General features: G+C 41.3%; 4 protein-coding genes across 8 annotated transcripts in view; 1 reads left to right on the top strand and 3 right to left on the bottom strand.

The window, feature by feature from the left end:
• Positions 1-6,390, bottom strand: part of LOC119901810 (microtubule cross-linking factor 1) — a 66,890-nt gene extending 60,500 nt beyond the window's left edge. For 2 of the 3 annotated variants that reach the window (XM_038717498.1, XM_038717499.1), the window contains exons 1-3: positions 5,040-6,390; positions 1,747-1,971; positions 1,202-1,360 (exon numbers count right to left, since the gene is read on the bottom strand). In XM_038717498.1, coding sequence (XP_038573426.1) covers positions 1,202-1,360; positions 1,747-1,971; positions 5,040-5,888 — 1,233 coding nt within the window. In that variant the 5' untranslated portion in view covers positions 5,889-6,390. The remainder of the gene's footprint in view (positions 1-1,201; positions 1,361-1,746; positions 1,972-5,039) is intronic. The other variant, XM_038717497.1, reaches the window with a different exon arrangement.
• A 420-nt stretch (positions 6,391-6,810) lies between these two features.
• Positions 6,811-15,790, bottom strand: rab12 (RAB12, member RAS oncogene family). Its single transcript, XM_038717500.1, has 6 exons — positions 15,387-15,790; positions 14,156-14,216; positions 11,512-11,650; positions 10,828-10,917; positions 10,306-10,410; positions 6,811-9,064 (listed from the first exon to the last, which is right to left on the bottom strand). The coding sequence occupies exons 1-6, from the start codon at positions 15,610-15,612 to the stop codon at positions 8,957-8,959; spliced, it is 729 nt and encodes a 242-aa protein (XP_038573428.1). The 5' UTR covers positions 15,613-15,790; the 3' UTR covers positions 6,811-8,956.
• A 971-nt stretch (positions 15,791-16,761) lies between these two features.
• napgb (N-ethylmaleimide-sensitive factor attachment protein, gamma b) lies at positions 16,762-21,102 on the top strand. Its single transcript, XM_038717496.1, has 12 exons — positions 16,762-16,927; positions 17,212-17,279; positions 17,374-17,458; positions 17,548-17,565; positions 17,657-17,687; positions 17,789-17,898; positions 18,263-18,329; positions 18,429-18,499; positions 18,837-18,915; positions 19,190-19,269; positions 19,376-19,505; positions 19,886-21,102. The coding sequence occupies exons 1-12, from the start codon at positions 16,872-16,874 to the stop codon at positions 20,024-20,026; spliced, it is 936 nt and encodes a 311-aa protein (XP_038573424.1). The 5' UTR covers positions 16,762-16,871; the 3' UTR covers positions 20,027-21,102.
• Positions 21,103-22,243: 1,141 nt separating this feature from the next.
• The window catches only part of LOC119901807 (piezo-type mechanosensitive ion channel component 2), an 86,766-nt gene continuing 81,463 nt past the window's right edge, over positions 22,244-27,546 (bottom strand). For all 3 annotated transcript variants that reach the window (XM_038717492.1, XM_038717493.1, XM_038717495.1), the window contains 4 exons: positions 26,244-26,363; positions 25,765-25,844; positions 25,396-25,603; positions 22,244-24,153 (listed from right to left, as the gene is read on the bottom strand). In XM_038717492.1, coding sequence (XP_038573420.1) covers positions 23,901-24,153; positions 25,396-25,603; positions 25,765-25,844; positions 26,244-26,363 — 661 coding nt within the window. In that variant the 3' untranslated portion in view covers positions 22,244-23,900. The remainder of the gene's footprint in view (positions 24,154-25,395; positions 25,604-25,764; positions 25,845-26,243; positions 26,364-27,546) is intronic.

Below are 27,546 nucleotides of genomic sequence, written 5' to 3'. Positions count from 1 at the left end.
AGAAAGCCACATCTCCGTACTGAGTGGTCTGGTATTAGCCTACTTTCTCTTTGTTGGCAGACGCCACGTTACCTGCTGTTGTCAGAATCGATTAGTCTAAGCAGCTGAACCAAAGAAGCACCGAGAATAGCCTCCGCTGATCTTATTACCGGTAAGAAGAACCTTACTGCACTGCTATCAAAGGAAATACTCCACTGAGCAACATCAGAGTTACGGTGATACAACGCCTCATAGACAAAAGTCTGAATTCTATAGCTACAGTAGCAACATAGGACTGCAAATACCATCAGTACCTCACACTGCATATATTCAAGTGATTTAATCTGAAATGTCTGAACAAATTGAAAACAATATAAATTGGAAGTGTGTCTGTAAATCCATACTAGCTAAGGAGAGATGACTTTCCATGGTGCAGAGTCACCAAAATGTAAACAAATAAAAGCTAAAAATTGGGCTCAAGTGAATCCAATAGCAATGACTCTATGGTAACATTATACTTCCTGTTACCATTACCCAAAGCAGGATTGGAGCTGTAGTCCCAAAACTTAAAACATAGTCAGCAAAATCGGAAAACCAAGTGGCAAAATATATGAAATGTATGTACTGTCTGTTAATTTACACTGACATTCCCATCTATCCACTAAATCACCCATTGTCCATTTCATCTGCAACTATTCCACCAGAATTAAGCTGTAAATAAGTAATTAGGTTTTAAAAAATAACATGTATGTAGAGTTGCACAGATAGTCTGTGCATTATTCCACAAAGCACTGGTTTTGAAAGGGCTATCAGGAAGCTGCTTTCTGACTGATGGAATGAATTCACTGCAGCGACACGGCTGACCAGGCCGATTGATCTGACATAGCATCACGTTAACTGGGATTTCCACTTGTTTATATGCAGGTAGTCAAGAGGCCACAACACTGACTAGCATCTCATTGTAGGCTGGAGATTCATAATGTGGAAACAGCATAGCCACCAACATTTGTGAGAATCACGTCCACCACAGTTATCATTTTCACTACTTTTCTGATGACTGCCACAACTCACTCTCAATACTCTCTGATGCTCCCATCGTTCATTCACCACTAGGCCCTGCTCATCTGCTGAGAATACAGCTTTGTGCACGTGAAAGCAAATGTTTCCCCATGACCTGCAACAGCCTCGTATTCAAAAAGCATCTCCGTTATTGTCCTCTCACCTCTTTGGTCCTCTCCAGCTCGTTGTGCAGCGCCTGTTTGGAGATCTCCACCTCGATGATCTTTTGTCGAAGCAGCTCGTTCTCATCCTCGGCTCTGCTGCGTTTGTCCTCCACGCTCTCCAGCTCGTTGTGCAAACGCACCGACACATCTTTGGCCACCTGGGATCACAGTGACAGACATGTTCAAGAACAAACAGTTCAAACAGATAACACAAAATGGGTATATTCATAACACACACAATACACCGATTAATTGATAATAAAAATAATCCTTAGTTGCAACCCTAATTTGCAAATTAATGATTCACTTACTGTTCCCAGGGTTTTCCCAGCACTGAAAAGGTGCTCTGGGTCACTGCTTTAAGAAACCTCTAACCCAGTTAAGAGAATGTATTTCATTAGTCTTTAATGAAAGCTTTAGTGTATTTAAGATTCTGTATTAAAGATTTGCCAGGTTGAAGTGATGAATCAGTCAAATCTCACAACACTGAATGAAAACACAAAGACACAAACATACATACAGACACTGACACACTCTCACAGACCTTCAGGTCCTGTTCCAGACTACGGAGCAGCTCTCCGTCCACGTGGCCGGTCTGTGCGACCCGCAGGCTCTTCTGCTCAGCCTTTCGCAGGCGGTACTGCAGGATGCGGCAGTTCTTGTTGGAGCGGTCCAGTTCCCTCCGCAGCTCCTGCAGCTGGTAGACCTCCTCCTCCAGGTAGCTGTCTCGTATCTCCTCCATCTCCGCCCGCAGCTCGTCCACTTCATCCTGAGAGACACACACACAGGAATACAGGGCCAGGCTGAAATTCGGCTTCAAAACCACTTCCACACCACCACAACAATCAATAATGTGCTATTTCCAAGTTTTCTTTTTTCATGCCAGTGAAGGTTGGCAGTCAGTAATACACTTTGTTGACTCTCATGTTATAATGTTATAATGTTTTAATGTTTTTATATTAGTATTTTTAGGTTTTCTGTGTATAAAGGTAATAGCTTGGCTTTATGTTTTAAGGAAATATATATCTTTAAATGCTATCATTGTGAAAGATGTACCATCCACTTTTGTCAAAACAATACTCTTGTTGGTACACAAGAATAAAATCTCCTAAATCTCTATTTATGAGGCAGTAATAAAGGACTTCTGGTCTTTACCACCTTTAGTAGCCCATTTATGGTGCCATGTTTATGAACTATAAGTTGTGGACACACGAATAATAGGCCAATACTGATATTGAAGTGGTAAAAAAAAATCAATAAAAGGACAGAAAGTTATTTGTAAGATATTTCAGCTCCTCCTGTCAGTTTCCATCTATGTCTGTGTGTCTTCATACTTGAATATTACTCATTAGAAAGACATATTTGAGGTTGGCGCTAAATGATAGCTAGTGGAGTGTCCAAAATGTTCAGCTTCTGGGGAGTATGAATGTGGCAATCTGCTCGTTAGATTTTAATATTTCATCTGCAGATGCAACAAAACCATCCAGCCAGAATTAAACCGGGGACATTGCTATTTATGTATAAGGTGAGTGCATGTCTTAACCCCTTGGCCACCAGGACATAACTTTCATTTCTTATGTGAATTAAATTTAAACAGGAAAATAAAGATTCTACTCTGCTTCACGAAAAGCTAACGTGGTTGACAGTGTGCTCAAACACGGACATACACATTTTCAGTGACAGCAGAGGGACAATGTAAGGTGCTTACATTTTTCTAACTCAACAACATAACTTGAAAGATTACATCTAATTTCTCGTAATGCAAGTAGCGCCGATGACGTCACAGACTGGCTCAAAACGTCTTATCTCCTGGATGGGATGTATTCATATTCTTATCAACATGAAACATCCCGGCCTTGGATACACAGAAAAAGGAGAAAGAATTCTCTGTAGCACTACGATAGTTTGTTTGGTAACCCTGAGGGTATTCGTTCCATCCTGAAGAATCAGTTTGCTCAGTAGATTTCCCCTGGGATGGATTTTCAAAAGGTTTGACTGGCACCTGATGAAAAGACAACTGGGTTCTGAAGGAAGGTATGGAAGAGTGTGTCAATTAATGAAAACTAAATCTATCCTCGTTTGGAAAAACACAGAGCCCATTGTTATCCGAGGAGGGCCCTGGAGGAAGGAGATAATGACCTCGCGCAGGGTCGGCCCAATCGATGGCCAGGTTAAAAGAAACTGAGCCAGAGGCAGAACAGCATCCTGGGAGCAGATTTATGACTGGTGTTCATGAGTGTGCATGCCCAGTCATCACCAGTAGTTAGTCATCTCTTTATAGGTGTTGGGTGTGGATATCTGTACCGAGCAGCTGCTGAAATGAAGCTAATAATTGTTTTCAGTATTGACTTGTCTGATGAAAAAAAGTGCTCATTACAATTTCTCACGCCCCCAAGATGACGTCTTCACAGGTTTTTTTTAACCGTACCAACAGTCTGAAACTGAAAAATAATCAATTAGCTTTCAAATGTGACAAATAAAAGCAGCAAACATCTGAGAAGCGGGTAGCAAATGTTTTACATTTTTGCTTGAACAATGAATGAAAATTGATTAACCTATCATCAGAATAGTTTGCTGTTAATTTTCTGTCGATGGAACAATCGATAAATGGACAGCTCTAATCATAGCAGCTCTAAGAAGAATTGTTAGTTGCAGCTCTCACTCTGTAATCAGTGTCTTGGTGTTATCCTGGTAGTGCAATTATGTAGACACAATAACACAGGTTGAAATCCCCGTCATGACTGCATCTTTTCGTTAGCTCTTCTCTTCATACAAGAAGCAAAAATACAGAGAGGCATCAAAGTAAAATAAATGTGATGGACATGCTTTTCCATGAGCAGCAGTGTTGGCAGTGGTGGGGACTCCCAGCCACAACAGAGGGGGGGAGGGGGTTAGTAGAAGAGTTCACCTAAGAGTCCCAGCTGGCAGACTGACAGCCAGGCAGGAGGGTGTTTGAACGAACCCCACACACATGGGACATCTGACTGTTATCAAGTCCTGTGGGATAAAGCCATTACAGCCGAGCCAGTAAAGCTGATTAACTCTCGTGTTTCCACGGAGCCAGAGAGAGACCCAGACATGCGTGATCAAGTTTGAAATAATACTCAGAGTGACATGCAAAGAAACCTGCCTTCCATCTAAAAATAAATAAATAAATTACCTGGAAGATTGTTTGCCGCATTATCTGTTTGCCTCCCCTCCCCAACTTATGGGGATAGCCTACTTAAAGAAGGGGGGAGGTGGATGCTGCATGAAACCTTCAAGCAGGAAATTAATGCAAAATACATGAAAGGCTGGCAAACAAAACCCTGATTAAAAAACTACTGAGCATCACTGAGGACAATCCATCTCTCTGTGTGTCTAGAGTGGGGACAAAATGAAATTTGATGACTTGATAGCAACTATAACTTATAAAAAACTTAAAAGTCTAAGGATGCACCAAAATAAAGCTATTATCAATAAAACTCCAATCAATAAAAGGTCAAATCCGCAGGGAAACCCGGAAGGTTGAAGAGATGACATGATGGATGGAGAGAGGACAGAGCGACTTCATGAGGATGACAGCTGGGCATTAAAGCAAAAGTGTTTATATATAATTATTTATACATTTAAATTATGCTTTCAATTTATGAGCAGGAAGTTGCCTTAAGGACACACACACAAAAAGAGGGGTGATGGCGGGGATCGAACCCCTGAGCGTCCTGTAAAGAGACAGTTTAGGGTCCCCTTTGTGAATCAGAGATTATAGAGATTAAAAGATCCAGCAAAAAAGGTGGTGTATTTGTGTGTGTTTGTGTGTGTGTATAAAGCATTTGCAACAAATCAGCATCGCCATACCTTGAGGTAGTCGTTTTCAGATCTCAAATCTTCCACTTCCCTCAGCAGGTCCTCCTCAGTCACATCCTTGGTGCCTGGCAGTCTGAATTGTGCGCCGGATGAAGGTTTCTCCTGCTTGTGTTTCTCTCCGTGCTCCCCAAGAGCGGTCTGAGCCTGAGACATGCTTCCCTTGGCGGCGGAAGCCTCGGTTGTGCGCAACGGAGCAGCGGCCGCTCCCGCCGCTTCTGCCCGCAGCGGATTATCGGCGCCCAGCTGATCCCGGTCACTGGAGCCGGTACCGGATTCGGCGTCGCTACTAGCGGCCGCCGCCAGCCTCTGCTCGTCCGACAGCGGCTCGGACGGGCAGTCTGACAGGTCTGAGCTGCTGTCGGTCTGGCTGACCCGGCCGAGAGGCGCTCCGGTAGGTACCCGGATCGGGGATCCATGGCTGGGAGGGCCAGGGGACCCGGAGGCTAGTTTCCCCTTCTTGCTTTTGGAGAGGATCGGGCTGCTGGTGCTGTCCGGTTTGATGCTCGCGGCTTTGGGCTCGGTTGCTGCATGCTGGGGCGCCTTTGTGGTCTTTTTGGCCACAGAAGACTTGGTATTACTTTTTGCCGTGCCTGGTTTTTCTTTCGCCCCGGTTGTGTTGCGCCTGGAGCTGCGGTTCGGATGGCCCAGGGTTAGTGTGGCGGACTGCTGCTGCTTGTTGAGTTTGGGGGATTTTGGTACGATGGAAGATGGTTTGGTGGAGCGGGAGTGCACATCCTTAAGGAAAGGTCTGGCCGGGGAAGGCGCTCGGTTCAGTCTCTTCTTCTCCAAGTGGTGGTTCTGCGGTTTGGTGTCGCTGCCAGAGCCATTGGAGCTCTCCATTATACACCGACACCGGCAGCAGCAGGGCGATGAAGGAAACGATCAATCCACAACACCGCGGAAAATCTCTGACATTCGACACCAGGAAAACAGCCAGGTTTCTCTACCTTCTTCCTTGTCGGGTTGGGGATGCGCATCCTGCGTTGTGCCGTGTCTTACTCCATCTCGTCTGCATTCACCAGGTTGTCATTGTAGTCCCCTCTGCCTGTAGCCCCCTTGGAGGAAACGCTACAATAAAAACGGGATTACTGGAACGGGTGGGATGACAGACGGGTTGCATCTGCAGACAGGGCTCGTGAGTCTCAAGTTGAAAATAAAGGAGTGAGTCGGAGTCACATTAGCCCTCTTCTTCTTATGCAGATCGGGTCTTAATCCCACGGTTACGTCGGGCTGTGAGTGCTGGGCCGCCGTGCCTCGTTCCCCTTCCCACTCCTTCCTATCTGACATGCAAGATCTGCAATCGCTGCGGTGCGAGGCTCGACGCCCGTGATTTTCTGCGGGGCGCATGCGCTGATGCCTCACAACCACCCAAACACACGCCTTGTTTTCTCTGGGACCGGGTCTGACAAGCACTGGTGCGCATGCCCTAATGACCGACACGCATACAGTATGGAGTATTGAACGCCTTCACATGAGCTGCAAAGATGGACTCAGGAGATCCCAATACTCACCTCTTCCTGTGGAATCTGATGCTTAGTGCAATGGTTTTATCCCCAAGACCCCGATCTACAATTTCCTATCTGTAGCTTACTGTAAATAAAGAAAAAGCAACTCTTCTACAGCATAATTTTATGACTTGAACCTCTGCAGTGAGCAAATAATCATTTTGGTGTTCCTGAAATCCTCTCATGGACCCCTGGGACATCAGAGAATCTCTTTGGAAAGACACAGTCACACAGTAAAATCAAGACCAAGATCATAATCTGGTAATAAATATAGATATCTTTAATTGCATTTCATTAGTTCAAGAATGCCACAAGTTATAAATACCACAAATCCGCTTTAAACATGCCAAAACTTCAAAGACGTATAACAGGTTTAATACAAAGTACAGTCTTCCATCTTAAAGAATACACATTTCAAATAAAGTTTTTAAATTTAAAACACTGAGTAGTAGTAAGGCTTGGCTATTAAAACAAAGACCACAGGGTTAGTGCGAAATGCTAAAAATCGAGGGGGGAGGGGTTAAAAAAAATCAAAAGAAGTTCATCATTTCAAAACACAAGTAATAAAGTTGCAGATAATCTGTGTGTGTGCAGGTCGTTTGCTGGCTGATGATCTTACTGCAACATGTGCTTGGATGTCAGTGACTGTTAAGTTAGCAAAAGGTCTCACGTTTTTTTGTTTTGGTATGAAACTATTCATCTGTTAGAATACATGTGCCATTTCAAGTCCACAAAAGCTTGACCTTAACATAAAACTTCAAACAAAAGATCAAATTAACCGACAGTCAGTTTAAGTCATTTTAAATCAGGTCTTTTGACTGGGCTCGTCTTTCCTCACTCACAGACTTTTACCATATTCAACATATAAAAACAAAACAAAGACTCAAAGTGCTACATTAGCCTATTGCATTAATTTACCAAATAAGACGGAAGAATTAAATGATTATTCATGTCTATGAACACAGGAGGGCTTAACATGCATAGCCTAGTATTTCTGAAAACGTGCGAGTAATGGGATATCCCCACTCTGGTCTATAACTGCCAAATCATAAATTAAAAACAGCGGACCTCCTCTAAAAAAAACCTAATGTTCCCTTCAAGCAAGAGTTTTATAAAGAGGTTTATTTATTATAAAACCTGATCAAATCTGCAATAAAAGCCTGTCAAACTGAGCAGTTATGAGCCGATCAAAGTTTCCTGAGCCATTCAAATACTAAACAAACCTTCCTGCACTTTTCACCCCAAAAAGGGGACACTCAAACATTCTTCTCTTAGCAGTTTCTGAATTCAGAGGACAAACATCAAAAAACAAAAGACTTGGCAATATTAGTAACAAAACCTAAACAAAGGCTTGAACCACGTGTGTGTACTCGCTACTTAATGTCTCTAGTTCCTCTAAAAAGCCAGCACCACACCTGTGAAAACACCAATCTCTCAAAGACTACATTACCCATCTGCCCTTGCATCTTGTCCCACTTCAACAGGGTGAGGCAACATTGATCTTCACTAACGCTAAACTACAAGTCGTGTGCTTTCTTTTTCTGCATGTCAGTTTAACAAGGTAAGATGGATTGTAGTGCAAACTATTACAATTTATACATGTGTGAAACGAGCCGTTCCAGCCACTTTATTACCTCAAAGCAAAGGAATACAAAGAGATATGATCGCCGCCACACAACCACCTACTGCTGGCCACAAAAACCAGCACCTTGTCCAGTCATTATAGCAACACACAATATTTACATCATGTGCTTTTGTTTACCTTAAGTCAACTGATCACTTGGTAATAAAACCTATTAATAAGAATATAAAACTACTGTACCTACATCCAGAATTTAAACTAAGCTGAAGTGATGTGAGATACTGTTATCCCTTTTCTGTAAGATAGATGATGCAGAAATAACATACCAGCGGAGGCAACTCAGACAATTCCAATCTTAGTGTACAGTATGTGTGATGACTTTTTTTTTGTTCTTCAGAAAACAGGAAAAGAAAAAGCTGAAAGGGCCTCAATAATCCCCCTCCTTATATATGTGCAACTGCTACCAGAGGGCTCTCTACCTCGAAGGCACCTGCGGGGCACAGCTAGCCTATCGGTCCGAGGAATGAGGTAGTCTGGGTCAAGTGTAGACAGAATGGTGGTAAGAAGTGGGTGGTTCACCAGGCCTAAACGTTAGTGTAGTACGTGTCATAGTGTACAGTTACAGAACAGGAGAAGAAACAGGGGAAGATAATACTGGTTGGTGAAAGAGTCCATGCAGTCACTAAGTCAAAACTGCTGCTGTTTGCTGTCCCCTGGTGGCCAGATTGGTACACTGTGTGTGTGTGTGTGTGTGTGTGTGTGTGTGTGTGTGTGTGTGTGTGTGTGTGTGGGGGGGGGGGGTTGAGGGACCACTCTGACCCTCAGCAACAGCGCATGCGGGGAGGCGGCAACTCCGGAGGCACTTCCGGTTCAGGCTGCAGAGACAGGACGCTGTTGGAAAGCTCGTTGTTGGGAACTTCCAGAGGCATCTGTTGTGTCAGGAACAAAGGACACGTCAGAAAACACAGTTAATGCATTTCATATTTGGGCGGCTTAACTTAACACAGTGACTTATCGAGTGCAACAGCTGAATCATTTGTAGAAAAGAAAGATAACAGGGAACCATGCTTTAAGGAGCACAAGAATCACAGCGTCCTGATAATATTTCCTGCCACTTTATAACGTTTGTGAATCAGGGAAATGCTCTGAAGATGAGAATTCCGAAAGGAAAGAGGGAGAACAGGGTGTTTTTAACTAAGTTCATAATATAGGCAGAACAAGAGCCACAAAGGAATGTGCTTCCAATTCATTTGAATGTAAAATAGGGAAAACATACTCATTTCCTGCCCCGCCTGCTTTTGACCGCACATCGCAAGTAAATGTCAGCTGGTGTAATTCAGTAAATACTACACTGTTAACAAAAGCCCCACCAATCAACCAGTCAGCCAATATTATCAGCTGATATTAGCTTATCACAATCTATCACATAATCTTCTTACTTCTATTGATGTATAGCAAATATTTGTACATTTGTTAACTGTGTTTTATTTCTTCATTGTTTTTCACCTACCTCCTGCATGTTTTTATTTAAAAGTTTTGTATGTCTTGTAACTGTGATTGTATTTTTATTTTTTATTTTATGTAAATCACTGCTACTGCACCACTAGAATTTCCCCTCAGAGAGTAAGTAAGTAAGTATCTATCTATCTATCTAAGTAAGTATCTATCTATCTATCTATCTATCTATCTATCTATCCATTTATCCTGCAGCACAGAAATGCCAAATATGTTTGCAGTAATTTAGAAACAGTGTCACCGTTACAGAGTTTGTCCACTAGGAAGAAGGGCTGGGTGATAAAACGATAGCAATAATTATTGCATTATAATTTTCCTCAATATAAAATCTAAAACATGTTGAATCACGAATGAATCAGCACTCATATTTGTCTATTTCGTTTGGGGGGAAAAGACTAAAAGATACTTTCTGTCATGTTCTCACCATAAAGAAAAGTTTAAAACCACAATGAACTTTCTGGTTCAAGAGCAAAACTCAGCCTTTAAACTTGAAAGACATAATGGTTTCCATTTATCGTGATAAGTATCGATATCGAATGATACTACATTTTTTATTGTAATAACATTTTTTGTCCGTATCACCCAGCCCTACTAGGAAGCACTTTACAGTTAATTTTATACAGTTTTGGTGAGGCTTCACTGACAACATCCCAACCTTGCTAAGGATGTCATCCACAAGCTTCAGGAAGATCTCGTCGACGTTGAAATTATCCTTGGCACTCGCTTCGCAGAAGCGCATTCCACTTATCCGAGAAGCAAACTGCAGAGAGAAAAATTAGCTCAATGTCAGCAAAGAACGATTTAATAATTCCATATGACCAGAAATTATGCTGAACAATGCAGAACAAACTCCCTCAACTACTGGAAAATTCATGAAAAGGTCTCCTCTCTAGATTTAATGGAATTGTTTTAATAAGCATGCTGCCATGCTACACATAACGCCAGTTTCTGGAGGAGGGCATCAGTGTTATCAGTGAGTCTATCTGCCCTACATTAATGAGGATATTTTTTTATCTCCCTGCTCTCGTTTGTGACTAAACTTTCAAGATGTTCTGCTCATAATATATATGAATATATGAATAGATTGTTTGTACTGCTGCATCTCTTTTAAAATACTTTGATCTGTTCAGTTTATAGAAACTAAAAGATGTGGTTTGTTGATATTATGACAACCCACCCTCTCTCCCTGCTGTCTGGAGATGATACGATCAGCCTCACAGTCCAGCTTGTTCCCGACCAGGAGAAGCTCTGCTTCCTCTGAGGCGTACTGACACAAAACAGAAAGCAGAGTGGACGTCAAACCAGATCACTGCGATGGTATCTGTCCCACAAACTGTCACCATGAAAACAAGTTCTATACGACAGAAATTAAATAGGAACTTCACAAAAGTGAGCTTGTTGTTCTAAACCCAGAAATGTTCTTACACATGGGTTTTCAACAACTTTATGCAGTGTGATCTGGCAATAATACAACTCGCTGATTGGGAACTTCACTCTGGTGAATACACCTAAGAAGCTACAGTAAAAGGGCTACAAGGACACAATTTGCTTCCATTCTATCTGATGCTAAGGTGGGACCTGCAATTAATACTGAATATTAATGTCAACACGGGGGTATAGCTGGGTTAGCAACATTATTGGATAAAAGTGTTATGTTAACCTTACTGCCAGACGCATAAACAAATCCAAGGAATTGTTCTGTCACTGCACAAGAGAAAAGGGTGGACTTGCAACAAACTTTCTGACATGTCTAGCATAATAATAGTAGAACAAAAGAACATACAAAAGGCACGTTTCATTTTAGACCCTTAAGAAACATTTAACTGCCCACAGGATTTCAGCAATCTGACAACATGTTTACCTTGTCTATCATTTTCATCCACTTGGGCAGGTCATCAAACGTCTCCTGCTTTGTGATGTCATACACTAGCACTATTCCCTTGGCACTTCTGTAGTAGGCTGAGGTGATGCTGTTGAATCTCTCCTGGCCAGCAGTGTCCCTGGATGCAATTGATGAAACTCCATATAATTAAAAGTCTGTGCAGTCAGTCCAGGGTCACCAGGACTTTTCAGCTGATTGATTATCTGATTATCATTCATTAAAGATGACTATGAGGAAGAATCCGTTTTTTGGCAAGCTGTAAACAATTCAATGTCATTCATCTATAATAACAATACATTTAAAGAATTAAAAATTTTTTTAAGTTAGTGTGTGCATCATTCTTTTCATAACACTGAATTACTCTTTGTCCACAATATCATCTGGTATCTAGCTATAAAATATTTGTATAGCTGTATGTTATTCTGCTTAGCAACAAAATAGCCATCTACAATTTGAGGGAACATAACATCCCAAGTACTGCTGGAAAATAAATGTTAACACTTTACTTTAAACCCCCTTATTATATTATTTATAAGCAGCATAAAAACATTTAATTAATGGTTTATAAAAGTACTATAATGTAGTTGTACACAGATATGAAGCAGAAGTGTTTATTGATGCATTTGTCAACTACTATAATAATAATAATAATAATAATAATAACTAATAACGTAAAATATGCCTTCAGAGGAGAGGTTATAATTGTTAAAATACTGCACGTTGATAAAGAGTTATAAATGTCCTTATATCAGCTTACAACTATGATTTAGTGTGTTATAAACTGTTCATTATGTTTATATACTAGTTTTAAAGCAAATGCAGCTTTTATAGGTCAGTCAATAAGCAGACACTTGAAATTACATGTATTCAACCAAACTGATTATTATGCATTTTGGAAATTAGCTCTTGATTTTAAAAATATAAAAAGGCATGTGTGGATTCATTTTAGGTTATGTTATGATTCAGCTGATCATATGAGTGTGGGTTGGCAGCATGAGAAGCGGTCTGAGCTCCACTCACAGTGCAGTGTTACTGTACCTTCAGCCACAGCTAGTCTCCCCATGTGAGTCACAGTCAGGCTTATGAGCAGAAGAGCGGACAGAGACACAGCAGCACAATGGCAGGGTTAGGTAAGGCCGGGCGCTGCAATGATGGAGCTTGATGTGAGCAGTTCAACATGAGAGACGAGACACAGTGAGGACGGCCATCCTGAACGGACAGGTCGAGGACGGGCAGAGGAACGGGGATAAAACAGGGAGCGGTAAAAGAGAGGATGTGAGGTGGAGGTGGGAGCATGGGTGGGGTGTTAGTGAACAGGACAGATGCGTTTAATGAAATAAGCGATGGGAGTTCCCACATTTTAGCCCCACAAAATAACTGCAGTCATGTACTCAGTAAGTGCAAAAGCTTTCCTAACTGTAAGTTGTGGCATGTTACTCAGTTTTTCAATTACTGGAAAGAAACACTAGATGCTTTCAAAACGTAATTAAGGCCTAGTTAAAGTCACAAGACACAAGCAGAGGCATAACATACTCCCCGTCACTAGTAGTCTATTTGAGCAGTAATACTGGTGGTTCAAGACGCTCTGAATCTCTGCCCACATCTCTGATATTTACAATTCAAATAGTATATTAACAGAATGAAGTCAAACAAAAAGGCAGCTCAGTGCGATTATCAAGCTACAATAACGCTGCATGTCTCCAGTGACCAGCTGCTACAACAGCTGACTATTCACAGGCATTTTAAAGTATCAAAGTATCACTAGCTGATAGATGAGTGTATTGTGACAAAAGGTGTCTTCTTATTAGTGTTATAACATACTGTTTTCAGAGTAACTGATAACAAAGAGAAATCAAATGTACAGGGTGTTGACGCTAATTTTGTTCCATGGTAATAAATTCTGCAGGGTGGTTGGTCAAAAATGGGGTTGGCTTCCATGTACAGTACTACAGAGTAGTTTCCAAAAATATTAGTCAAATTTGGGTGTACACTTATACATGTGGTGCTGGTGATCTCCCTCTAATAACTCCCCCAGCAAGGAGCTTCATCAGGAGGCCATATTGCATACAGAGAACCTGTCCTGACAAACAAGCAGCAGTTGCTAGTCCAACGACAAGAGCTCTCACTGACGTCCCACTCGCAAATGCCACTAATAACGGCAGTGACTGAAAAGTGCAACTAAGTCGCAAGTGCTACTGACGGTGCGTGAACGAGGTTTCCGCGATGCAAGTCATAAATACAAATTAGGGGAAAATACTAAACATAAAAGGTAACAACAATAGTACCTGAAGTAACCAATAATAATGTGACAGACTGCATCGTGGTGAGTATGATCACGTGCTGTTCCACATGGAGTTAAAAGTTATATTTCCACTGAAGCCACAGGTTTTTAATATGGGACTTTCGATAAAAAAAATCTCATGGCATGTTTTGGCAATCCAAAACATGCAGTGGTGAAATCTTATTTGCACATGCATTACCCTACCGCACAAAGCTGAGACGCACCCAGTAAGCCACCAGAGGTTTTTGTTAGAGCAGCCTGCAGAAGGGTTTACAGCACAGACACAGGAAACGCACCATGCAGAGGAGTAAAGGAACTGGAAACGTCTGTCCAGTTACTCACCATATCTGTAGTCTGATCTTCTTCCCTCTCAGCTCCACTGTCTTGATTTTGAAGTCAACTCCTATGAGGGGAATCAAAAATACACATGTGGACACGTTCAAGTACCAGCATTTTCCGTGCTGGTTTGGCTTTACATAGGTGTAATTTCAGTTAGTTAGTTGGTTGTTTGGTTTTAGAACAAGCTGCATGAAAAAACTGACTTCACTTCTTTGAATTGACAGGGTTATTTGTGTTTGAATTATATCTTTATTTAACGGTAGGTTTCCTTGGATGATAGCTGCAAAACAATGAGTAAAGCCGTTCTATCTGTTATACTTTTAAAAGCTGAGCACGATTGTAGCAATCTTCTATGATAACAGGAAAATTATGAGATCAGAAAACATTTTCAGACTTGAGTGACTATCAAACTGTTCCCACCGTGGTCTCTGTGATCAGAGAAAAACAATATTAGTGAGGAGCTGTGTCACAGGAATGACAGGGCACAAAATGGAGCTGTACCATAGCAGCTGCTTGTGTGTGACTATTTTGGGATTGGACACTATGACGGACTGTTGTAATGGTCACAGGACTGTTTACCCAATTCCACATATATATAGTGTTTGAAGTATTTTAAATACCCATGGCAGAGAATTGTGTCACAAGGTACTTTTAACATAAGACCAGTGATCACCCAGTTAAAGTGATTGTTTCTTTATGGAGATATATAGCATGTTCCTTCGTGTAGAAATATGAAAAATGTCTGTTCAGCCACTGAGTTTGAAATCGACAAGGCAAGATTACCTTATGCCTTCAACTAAATAAACAAAAGAGGCCCACCAGTAGGAAATTTGTTTAATTAATTAGTCGATTGCTGCAGATCCATGCTATCCAGGTAATAGGTTATCAAGCCTCTTCCTTTCTGTGTTGGGCAATAAAATCCCTGTCGCAACAACGACCCAAGAGCCAAACGTGTGTTTGTCTAGTTTCTTCCTAGCAACAGAGTCTAAAAGCTATGACTGTTTCGTTAGCTACAACAGTGCTGTTGATACAGTTAGCTTCAGTTAGCTAGTTAGAGCCAGTAGTGTAACCTCTGTTCAGTCCCACTGCACAGTAGGGCAGGAGACATGATGTTTATAACGTCCAGTCCATGGTAGTTTAAGTATCTTTGCTCCAGTAAGTAGACAGAGCCCTGCTAAATGCTGTCAATAAAAAGTTGACAAAAACAAGTCCCGTAAACGCCTCCTGTCCTCACCTACGGTCGACTTGCAAGCTTCGCAGAAAGTGTCGTCGGTAAATCTCTCCATGATGCTCGTTTTACCAACACCACGGGAGCCAATAATGATAATTTGAAGTTTGAAATCAGCGGGTCTCGGAGGCATCTTCCTGCGGCGCGACTGAGCCCCCAAAGCGGGGGACGAGTTCGCGGAGCCCCCGCCGCCACCGGCGGCCCTCCGCGGCACGTCATATCTCAGATCCATCAGTAATTCCACATTTGTGATTACAAGATAACAGACGAACGCGCCTAAACTGATATACAACCGAAACACTTAGCTACTTCCAACTTTCTTTTGTCTCTGTAGAAGTTTGGGAAAGTTTGTCACTCGCCGACAGTTGTTGTTGTCCAGCCATTAGAGACCAGAACCGCGATGACGTCATTAACCACACAACACCACGTTTCCGGTTCCGTCCCCCCCGCTATCGTTTTCTAACTTAACTTTTTTTTTTCCTAAAACAAAGATTTCTAAGATTTCTAAAACAGTGATTTTAAAACAAATGAGCTGGAAGGAGCTATCAAGCACATTAAGTGTGCTATTGTAAAACTCATCGCACCACTCCCCCTCCACCCTCCTCACTATACTTTCACTGTACTGATTAATCAGGTAGGTAGTTATTATTACTTATTTATATAAATTAAATTAACTTCAATAATAGACCACTCACAGATGTTTGGCCTTAAGTGCAGAGGCCATGTCCAGCTGAAGTCCACCCAAGCCCCAACTCAAATGATATATTCAACAGGTGCTTATAAACAACAACAACTACAACAACAACTACAACTACACACAACCTACTTAGAATTAATATGAAATTGGAGCACAGCTATTGCTTTACCTTAAGGAGGCAAAAAATGAGCTGCTGGGGCTCTTTTAACCTGCTGTTCATCTCATTCTGTGCAATGTGTGCAGTGTTTCTTAGCTGGAATACCTGACCCCAGGGGTTTGTGGTGTGGTTCTTTTGTGGTCATTTATTTAGGACTATACAGCATGTAAGGATAAAACTGAAATACTAATGTTTTTAAAAGAAGATTTTGACACAGGGACTCACTTCTTGTCAAGTTCAAACCAAACTCAGGACATTAAGGCCCTTCTCATGTCAGTTGCTATTGTGTGATTTTAGTGCTGTAAATCCCCAAACAAATATTATCGATCAAATTATTTTAAACCACTTGACAGGTGGACAAGCATAATTTTGTCTCAATAGTACAATAATTAAGTTTGACAAAGTACGTTTTATTTATAGACCCTAAAATCACAAATCACTGTTATTTACAAAGGCGCAGACTCCCACTGCATTGCACTGCAGCCGGTGTATTTTGTCCCTAGCGGCACCCGTAGTCTGCGACACGGATGACGCTGTGGCCGAGAGGAGTTCCTGTTAATCCAAACATCGACGGAACAACATCCATCGCAGTTTATCGATAACAAATTCGCCATACCTCGTCGAGTTAGTTAACAGCATGGCTGCTCAGAAGATAAACGAAGCTCATGAGCACATAGCGAAAGCTGAAAAATGGTGAGTTACGATAAAAAAAAATCTCTCTTCTTTCCTGTCAGTTTGTTTTGCTACCGCTGTGTTAGCTAGCTATAGAGGCCACTGTGGCATTTTCAACAGGGGTTATATGACATTCATGGGCAGTATGTTTGGGTTGTCAGTTCATTATAGTCGGATTTAATAAATAAATAATAAATAAGTGAGCCACAATTTTGTCTTGTGCCATAATTGTCCGCAGACTGCTCATGTAGCGGATTGTGCTCGCCTTGGCCGTTTATGATTTGCTCGTCATTATGTTTTTGTAGCTTAAAGACAAGTCTGACAAAGTGGAAGCCTGATTATGACAGTGCGGCATCAGAATACGCCAAAGCAGGTAACTTAAAATATATATTGTATCTTTATATGACGCAGTCCTTTAACACATACCACGTTTTAATGATAGCTAAGTGTTTGTGACCTGTTTTCAGCTGTGTGCTTCAAGAATGCGAAGCAGTATGATCAAGCAAAGGATGCTTATCTGAAGGAAGCTGAATATCACACAGAAAACAAGACGTATCCTCTCTGTGTTCTGTCCAGAGTTGTATGACACGACACTGCTGTGTTTTGACCCTATTTTGTAATTTCCTTAACTTGTCCTACAGGCTATTCCATGCTGCAAAGTAAGTATCTTGTGTTACAACCCCAGCAATCAGTCAGTAGCAAATATTAAAACCCACATATTTTATTCAAGCTCTCGTCTCTATTCCTCAGGGCTATTGAACAGGCGGGCATGATGATGAAGGCGAGTACAGCCAAAGCGTAAACATTGTACTCCTTGACCGGTAGATTTAGGTAAAGTGTTTGTAACAGAGAGATAATTTTGCTGTTTTTGCACTGCAACAGGAACAAAAGAAGATGCCAGAGGCCATCCAGTACATAGAGAAAGCTTGCATGATGTACATGGAGAATGGGACTCCTGACACCGCTGCCATGGCTTTGGACCGGGCTGGAAAGTAAAAAAAAATCACTTATATTCCTGTTTGACCTTGTATTAAATTTAAATTCCTCAAATGCTAGGCGGTACAATTGGTACAGACAGGATAGAGGTTACTTTTTGTACATTATGCATAAGTGTGTATTTTATTTGCATATTCCGTTTTGAGAATTATTACAAATGTTGTTACCCATGTATCGTGTATTAATGTGTTTATTAATCAACTTAGAAGAGCCTTATTACTATCTGGCACAGTACCTTTCACTTTAAATTAAAATCCTGATACTAAAAGGAAATACTGATGCAATAGAAGTCTAGCTCAGGGACTAAAAAGGTGGACTTTTCATTCATCTAAAAAAACATTTCTGTCACTTTTTTCACAGACTGATAGAGCCAATAAACCTAGAGAAAGCTGTGGACCTGTATCAGAAGGCAGCTGGCGTGTTTGAGGTGAAGCTGAGCGTCCAACAAAAACTGAATGAATCATTCAACTGATCCTCATTCAGTGATGTTTATTTACTTATATACATCCATGTTTTCCTTCTGTAGAATGAAGACCGCCTACGCCAGGCAGTTGAACTGCTGGGAAAAGCCTCCAGACTTCTGGTCAGGTTAAGAAGGTAAAGGAAATTAAGTTAAGTTGGAATTGTAGCCACAAGGTTAGTTGTAGCTGCCCCTTTGTGCTGTTTTAGTATTTGCTGGTGTAGAAAGTTATGAAGCAAGTTGAAAGAGAAGAAAACCCACTTAGAGCTCTCCCATAAATAAAGGTGTTAAAGCTGAGTTCATGTCATTGCCACTTGACTTGAAGAGGTTTCTATTCCTTTCAGTAATATCACCCTCACATGTTTGGATTCACCTGCAACCGTGACGAATGGACACAACAACCCTGAAGCTGTTTGTCTGTTTCTTTAAATAATATTAAACGACTGTACCTGCTCCTCCTCATTCCTCACTCAGGTTGGATGAAGCAGCAGTCGCTGTGCAGAAAGAGAAGAACATGTACAAAGAGATTGAGAACTTCCCCATGTGCTTCAAGGTGGGTTACTTTGTTGTTTTTTTGTGGTTAAATTCTCTCTGCACCTTAATCAAACTTGACAACGTACAATGTTGTCATCAGCAAGAGGACATGGCTCCAAGTCCTTCAGTTTGAAATGTCATCAAGGAAACAAAAAGTCCTGTCGGGGACTGTTCTGGAGCTAACCCTGACCTCTGTCCTCCTAGGAGTGGAAACTTATCAAAATAGAAGAAAACATATTATTTATTGAGTTCATATTAATCATACATGTTGGTCTGTGCTTTTCATTTTTTAGAAAACAACTGCTCAAGTGCTGATTCATCTTCACAGAGGGGACTTCGTAGCTGCTGATAAATGCGTCAGAGAAAGTTACAGGTGTGTTTTATCACGTTCTGTCATTTCTGCAATCTGTGGCCTCGTGTTCATGGTGTAACACTTAAACTGAGGACCATTACATGAAGTGCTGCTTGGCCTCCAACAGTCTGCCCGGCTACAGTGGAAGTGAAGATTGCGTTGCCATGGAGACGCTACTACAGGGCTACGACGAGCAGGACGAGGACCAGGTCTATCGTGTGTGCAACTCACCTTTACTGAAGTACATGGACAATGATGTGAGTACTATTGACACATACAACGATATGTGGATAGATACACACATACTCTGCCTCTTATTTAGCTAACAGTATCTCAGCCTTCTGGCTTGAGTTTGACACCAAAGTTTGACGTGTTAGTTGACTTCTAGCCACAAGTAAAGCTATTGTTTTTCATTTTTAAAGCAAACACTTGATTGTTTATTATTTACAGTGCAGAAACTGACAGAAATGCAGAAATCTCTCATGTAGAAAAAAACAAGAAGTGTTCTAGCTTCTGCAGAAAGTGTGTTCATACAGGAACCCCATCGATCATAGTTTAGAAGCTGATATAGAAAATACCTTTTCAGGGTCTTTCTAAATCTGAGCTCTGTCACATTTTATTCCCTGGTGCCTCACAGTACGCCAAGCTGGCCATTTCCCTGAGGGTACCTGGAGGAGGAGGAAAGAAGAAGAAGGCTGGTGCTGCTCCACAAGGCGGCGCTAGCGGGGCACCAGCTGCTGCAGAAGAGGACGATGATTATGAGGGAGGGCTGTGTTAGCCTTCAGTCTCCGGAGTGCCGACTCTACCCTTCTGCTGCTCCACCACTACACCCTCTGTGTAACAGTTATAAACCTTGACAAACCCTTTCAGCTCTGAAGCCAACACGTGCGGCTGACGTTTTTATTGTGCAAAACATAAGAAAAAGGCTGATTTAAAAATAAAACCCCACATACAGTAGGTGGAGAAGGAAGAGTCGACCGGAGTTTAAACAGCCTTTTAATTTGGGTTTCTTTGAGGTTGATTCTCGGTGTAATGCAAAATCTTCAGTGTTCAGTAATGTATGAGAGCCTGTTTATGTAAATGTTCTATTATTTCTTGTCTCAGTGGAGCTGTACATTTTTGCTGTTATTGTTTGTGAGTAGACTCTTACAATTGCTATAGACATATTAAAATCCGAAACACTCTCAATATATCTAATGGGCTGATCAATGTATAGGTGTGTATTTGTACAGAGTTAATTTATTCAGTATTCATGGCTCAGGCCTGTTAAATATTACTGGAACAATATGCAATCAATGCATGTTTGGAATAATGCAACGGTAAATCAATATCAAATCTATGAGTTTGTGAATATGAATGCTAAAAAAACAATTGGCACGGTTGTTTTCGGCATTAGCACTTATTCAAGTTATTAACTTTAAAGAACAGTAGCGTTCCTAATGGCGCTGTAGACTGTTTTCATTTGTCTACCTCGAGGTTCCACATAAAAAAACTTGTCATGGCTTTATTTCTAATTTCCACAGTACAATCCTAAAATTAAAGCGACTAAAACATGATAAAGGGACCATGCAGTGAGAGTTTTCTGTGCATTTTCCCCAGTCGATTGCCTTGTTAATGCTGAATTTGTGTATTTGTGATTTAGCTTATTGCTCATACCGTAAATGTGAGAAGCTCTCGATATCAGGACGAGATCATTTACATGCCAATTAAAATTATTCAGACAGCACATAACTAAAGATAATAAAGGGACTGTTTACATTTTTTATTTGTGCTGTTGCCCACTTCTTGTATATTCCTAAAAAGCATATCTTCAAACGTTGCACATGCATTAATAAACATTTCCATTGTGTGGCATTTTATGGTCTCTGTACATTTTCTTAAATGAATTTGTGGAAAGATTTTCTACAGCTGCAGACGTCTGCACCAAAATGGCCCGACAGTCATGTAATGACTGCTTCCTAAAACCTATTTATCTTTGATGAAGCTAATGCTCTCTCCCAGTTAAGCGATATTTAATGCACATACATTCATGCTGCTGTTGTGATGCCCTCCCTTCCCAAATGACTGCATCTGTGCATTAGCAAGCTCAGAACTGGACACAAGTGTTGCCACTGGTGAAAATAAAAAGGCTAAACTGTTCCTTGTGTGGGTTATTAACTTAAGAAAGACTTCATTACATGTGAGCTGACATTGAAAAGTTTTGAGAGAAGGATCACACTCCTACTTTTGGCCCCTATTTATTGTATCACAATTAGGTGTTAGAAACTTAAAACTCACTCGTACAACATATGGATTCACAAAGTATGTGAAGTTAATGAGATGGAACCAAAGCGTATGCACAACAGATCCAAAAGCCCAAATTTAAAAAGACGAGTCCTGCAATTGTCCTGTCAGTGCAATGCAACCTATTCTACACTCTCTTAAACTTATATGTATAACATACCATAAACAGGTGCATATCAAAAATATTTAATATAGTCGAAAGGTTCATTGAAACTTTCATATGTTCTAGATTCATTACACATGAAGTGAAACATTTCAAGCGTTTTTTGTTTTATTCTTGATGATTACGGTTTGCAGCTCACGGGTTGCATGGTGGTGCAGTGGTCAGCACTGTCACCTCACAGCAAGAAGGTCATGAGTTCGAACCCTCGTCATCCCTGGCCTTTCTGCGTGGAGTTGGATGGACTGGAGACCTGTCCAGCGTGTACCCTGCCTTTCACCCATTGTCAGCCTCCTGTGGTTGATGATGGATAGACATTGATTTAGTGTACCTCCAACACAATTTATGCGATTAGTCCACTACTAAGTTTTTTCTTACTTATATCCCCTTTTTATTCCATATATTTGTTTTTCCTAATGGTTTTCCTTCTATTGTTCTCCTTTATCACCCGCTGACACCACATATTAGGGTGCTGTCACATTGTATTATAGTTATGAAATGCAATAACAATATAAGAATGAAAGTGTTAGCAAATAAAAAGAGAGAGAAAACTGATGTTAAAATTTGTTTATGCATTGTATTAAATAAAATCCAAGGTAAGAAAGTAAGGTTGATACGGTAGGTGTGGTTAGTGGTGGCGGCCATCTTTAAACCAGAGGATCACAGGGTCAGTCAGCTGCAGCTGTTTTCAAAATCCTGTTGAAACACTCGTGAACCAACACATTGATTCTCCACAGGCAAACAGCAGCTGAAAGCAAAACTCAACACCTTTCCAGACGTTTTATTTGCAGATCTCTGAACCTCTATCATACCGCATTAGCCTTAGCATACAGGCAAAATTTCACATTTCATTCCACCCTGACCTGTCCCCTTAAACTTGTATGTACATGTAATTAAAATTAGTCATGACAATAATGAAGTTTTTCTATCATGCTACAATGTCCTCTAATGCATAGTTTGAACCTAAGGGCTTCGTGTTTCAGCCCTTCATGTGAGGAATCTTTTTTTTGTGTCTGCTTGTTTCTTCCTTGACAACTGAATGCACAGCCGTGGTTACTCAGTGTTCATCAGTATGAATGTTAAAAACAGCGAGAGGTTCACAAGTGATGTGCAAGAGTCTGCCACCCAATGCACGTTTTCCTGATTCAGAAACAGCCCTCTGCTGGTCTCGACTCTAGCCAACCTGTAGCTGATTCAGAACACGGACGCTTGGCAATTAATCTGTGAGGGAAACAGTACACGGCGATCCATTTATTTATTTTTCAGACGGCCTTAAACTGTTTCCCTGTCCGTCTGAGCAATATCCACGTAAAATTTCATGCCATTTAAATAGTTTTCATCTTTTCTACAATCTCGTACTTTTAGATCCATCAAAGCCTACATATTGTAACATAAAACTCACACGATGAATATCTGTGAAAACTGCTCTTCCTGAGAAAGATAGTTGAGAGTTCTTCTCATACAAACAAAATAAGGCAAGAAAAGATTTGTCTCTGGAGAGGCTCCCATGTGGCCTCTGACGTAAAAAAACAAACAAAAAAAAAGTGGTTCATGTATCTTGGTCAGAACTGGCCTCTTCCATCAGTCCACATCCTTCGAAAACTTGGAGAAAATGAGAGCTCAGTATTGCACAGTCCCACAATCCAAGTGTTCCAGTTTGAGAGAATATTAAATTGTGCTCATTATTGTGCACTTTATTTGATGGTGGGAAGCCCTTGAAGATTAATGTTGCATTCAGTTTGAGCTTCTCTTTATGGTGAAAATGTTGGATGCAGGCGTAACGAGCAATGAGGGCTCTTTTGCATTTCAGTTTACATTTTTCCGTCTCCGATGGAACGCCAGCTGCTGCTATTTTATCCACTCGATGCCAAACTGAGCCAGGTTTCATGAGAGAAATACAGCACCGGCAAATGTTTGTCCTCAATTGTTTGTAATATGACTGCAATTATTGTTACTTTTAATCGGTAAATAGTAGAAAATATCAGTTTATAACTGGAAAAAAAGTGTTTTAGTGTAAAGCTAACAATGTTTCACTGCCAGCAGAGCTCAGTTTAAGAGGACAGGGTTGGTCCTCAGCTGCTTTGTGCTCCCTCAGCAGGTGAATGGGCTGAAATAGCTGCTCACACCAACAGAGACAACCCAGTTATTCCGCATGAGCGCTCCCGTCCAAAAAACTCGCCTTCATTAGTTAAAGTCCCCTTTCTGAGTTTCACTGAGTTTTCTCTCGTGTCCACTTGATCATAGTCTCTGGCGAGCGGTAGAGGAAGATGAGTTTGGCGTACATGTCCTCCTCCAGGTCCAGCTCTCCTGTCTCTCGGACCAGGAAGATGTCTGTGCACAGCTTGAGAATGCGGTCCACGTTGGGCAGCTCCTCGAACATGATGGTGTGGGAGATCCCGCTGAAAAACTCGCGCACAAACTTGCCGATGACCAGAACCACAGAGGCATACAAGCCCATGATCCTAGACAAGAAAGAGAGAAAGGAAATCAGACAGCATATAGAGTCTGGATTTCTTAAAACTACTCCTTCTCTAGCTAGTAGATGGCATACAAAGGCTGTGAGATTTGCAACTGTAGGAGATCCAACATGAGACCCCTGCAGGCATTGCTAGTAAGTGTTAAAGGAAATCTCCACCATCAGATACTCTTTGACTGTTCTTTATTATAGTTCTCAGCACATAACATAAGGTTATTCTGTGAAGTGTTACTATCTAGATTATTTTGTGCTCACTAAATCTTCCACATCTGCTTCCAGTTCATTTTATACCCCGATCACACTCAACAGTCCAACTTAATAACTGGTCCTTTGTTTTTTGTCTGTGTCTATGTGGGATCATGAGGCACAATCTTCCCGCCACACCACGGTTTTAAACGTGGATGAAAACGTCTGTAAGGTCATCACTCCTCATCGAACCCTTTTTTTTCAACTCTGCTGACCTTCAACTCATCTGCTTAGCAACTCAGCATGCTGGGTTGTCACTACATGTGGTTCACATGTGCTGAAAGAACAACAGGATAGAAAGTGTAAAAGTGCAAGAGGCTGATAATTGGGTTACAGATTCTTTGGTGAAGTCTGCATACAGGCCAATCTTTCCAATGAGTGGCTCCCAAACTTTTTAACTTGTGATCACTTAAAACTAAGCTTTGTGTACTTAAAATTGTTTTATTTCAATACTATGCAAGGCCTGAAGAGGAGGAAGAGGAATAAAGATCATCCATCCATCCATCATCAACTGCTTATCCTGTGTACAGGGTCGCGGGGGGCTGGAGCCAATCCCAGCTGACATCGGGCAAAAGGCTGGTTACACCCTGGACAGGTCTCCAGTCCATCGCAGGGCCACACATAGACAAACAACCACTCACACTCACATTCGCACCTAAGGACAACTTTGGAGACACCAATCAACTTAGCCTGCAAGTCTTTGGATGTTGGGAGGAAGCCGGAGCACCCAGAGAGAACCCACCCACTGCACCACCGTACCGCCCAAAAGAAAACTAAATAAAGCATAATTTTCTTTTACTGCTTTCCTATCCTGGTAATCACCTTGTGATCCCTTGGTTGGGATTCAAATCACCATGGGAAAAGGGTGAATAACCACCAAACACTGACATCACTGGTTGTACAGTTTGGGATTACAGCATCAGATAATGACTAAAATCTATAAACGTGGACACTTCACTGAAACACCAATCTCGCCACGTACCCATATCCAGCCAGAAAGCCCAAACTGGGCGGGCTAACTTGGTCGCTGAAGATGTAGACCTCCAGGCCTGCCTCATACTTGTATTTTGGATTCCTCTTTTCTATCGGGCCCAGCTCCGTCTGGTTGACGATCCACCACTCCTGGATCTGATCTGAGATATTCTGAGCTCGCTTCAAGGTCACGGTTATGTTGAACATCGTGTTTTCATCTGCAAAGACAAAAAATAATGTTACAACTTCGGTTAATTTTAGGCACTACAGCCTTTAAAATGGAGGCTCCTGAGTTTCTTTTGCGGTCACCAAATCAAATAACAACGCAAAAGGCCACAGTCAGTCCGATCTATATAGTGATAAAGATGCTGACGTTCACCTTTATATAGGGGCCCAGCAGGCTTGGCTTCGGAGTCACTGGGGGCCCGGATATAACGAGGGAAGGTACTCGCTAGCGTCCTGCAGAGGAAGAGAGGCTGTTATTGCAGCAAAACACAGTTTGTGTTACTTAGTTTATCAATGGTGAAAAAGAGAAAAAAGCGTTGTATTCTGGTGTACTGTAGATCTCATTTTGTGTTTAATGGTGTAGAAAATCCACTTCATCTTATCAAAGTACAGGTTGTATATTCACTGCAAGAATCTGTGATATTCAAAAAGTAGTTCCGCCAGATGGATGAGATATGAGAGATATTATTATCAACTAAAAAATTGAAGATTAATTTTAATGACATGCCATTTTTTGAGTTGTAGAGAAGAAAAGTATCTTACCTGTGACTGATAATGAGAATTTAGATCCTGATTATCACAACACAGTAGAGAATTGCAGAAGAAGAGAGAAGACAGCTAAAATATACTCACACTTGTTTGTCGCTTCCTGTTCCATTTAGAAGCGCTATGAGGTTTTCCTTTGTTTGTTTGTCTAGATATGTCACTCGTTTTCCAGACGCTGTTTCAGCTTTGGCACCAAGACTGAGGTTTCTGACATCATAAGAAGGGAGAAGAACATACAGAAATGAATTTGAAGGATTTCAACTCATGAAACTGCAGCATTTGCTTTTGGCCATATACAAGTATGTGCAAGCAGTCCCTTCTAAAAAACCTGTGATATTACTGAGGGATTTTTCATATTCTTACTGGTCAGCTTTTAGAATGATTTTAGAAACAGAATACAATCTGCACGACAAATATATAACATTTTGTCTGGGTGACATTAATGCAAAAACATCAGGAGGAAGAGCGTGTTGCCTGTTAATTGGATGATCAGCAGTTTGATCCCCCGGCTCTTCCAGTCTGCGTGTCAAAGTGTCCTTGATGGGGGAATGTGATGTAGTGTAAAAGCGCTTTGAGTGGTTGAAAGACTAGAAAGGAGTTTTACAAGTACAGACCATTTTCCATTCAAAATTTGGAGATACATGCTTTTCAATGGACAGGACGGGTGTGAAATTGTAATTTGAAAAGCTGTCAGACAAATAAAGTGGAGTAAATAGCTCAATATTTGCCTCTGAGATGTAGTGGTGGAGAAGTATAAAATTGCATAAGATAAACATAGCCTACTCAAGTAAAGTAAAGTAAAGTAAAGTACTTGAATAAATGTATTTGTTACGATCCACTGGTCATAAATCTGTCAAAGTGTCAGTTAAGCTGTAACTGCTATGGGACCTTGTAAAGTATTTTGTGTGGTGCTAATTTGAGTTTCAGAAGTGGGACCACACATCAACCACGTCATCGCCAGCATTTCCATAAATACCCATACCCCTCTTCTTCTTCGCTCGTATCCTGCATCCACCCCCCCACCCCTTTCTCTGTCCTGCCTCCTGATCTCCTTCTTCCTCTCCATAGGGTTATAAGGGGGTCCGTCGTGCCCGGGTGCTATGGCGGATTTCCCTATTGTAGCTTCCCCACAACGCCTCGAATGTCTATTCAGCAACTGCAAGCCTCGTACATCTTTCTGTTTCGATCATCAATAAATCACTTAATCATACCTGTTGATTGTGTGGTCCTTCCTAGTGAAATGTATATTTTGAATCACCAGGAAAGGCTTATTTAAACATGTGAGTTTGCAGTTTCAATTTAAAAGAACCAACAAATGTCAAGGCGTCAGGGGAAAGTAGTGTGCGCGTAGGTGTGTAGGGATAAAGAAGATCGGATACGTAGGGCGGTG

The sequence above is a fragment of the Micropterus salmoides genome, unplaced genomic scaffold (assembly GCF_014851395.1).
Source record: "Micropterus salmoides isolate LMB-PRFRI ecotype aquatic unplaced genomic scaffold, ASM1485139v1 Ms_hic_scaffold_14, whole genome shotgun sequence".
NCBI lineage: Eukaryota > Metazoa > Chordata > Actinopteri > Centrarchiformes > Centrarchidae > Micropterus > Micropterus salmoides.
This window is presented reverse-complemented; position numbering and strand designations above follow the sequence as displayed.

What these genes read in the sequence shown, in the direction of transcription:
- rab12 (XM_038717500.1), bottom strand. Translation starts at nt 15,612, where the DNA reads ATGGATCTGAGATATGACGTGCCGCGGAGGGCCGCCGGTGGCGGCGGG. An exon ending in AAGATCAGACTACAGATATG is followed by an intron (nt 11,651 to 14,155) that starts GTGAGTAACTGG and finishes AATTGCATCCAG; the next exon opens with GGACACTGCTGGCCAGGAGA. An exon ending in CCAGACAGCAGGGAGAGAGG is followed by an intron (nt 10,411 to 10,827) that starts GTGGGTTGTCAT and finishes TTCTCTCTGCAG; the next exon opens with TTTGCTTCTCGGATAAGTGG.
- napgb (XM_038717496.1), top strand. Translation starts at nt 16,872, where the DNA reads ATGGCTGCTCAGAAGATAAACGAAGCTCATGAGCACATAGCGAAAGCT. An exon ending in AGGCAGCTGGCGTGTTTGAG is followed by an intron (nt 18,330 to 18,428) that starts GTGAAGCTGAGC and finishes TTCCTTCTGTAG; the next exon opens with AATGAAGACCGCCTACGCCA. An exon ending in TGCGTCAGAGAAAGTTACAG is followed by an intron (nt 19,270 to 19,375) that starts GTGTGTTTTATC and finishes GGCCTCCAACAG; the next exon opens with TCTGCCCGGCTACAGTGGAA.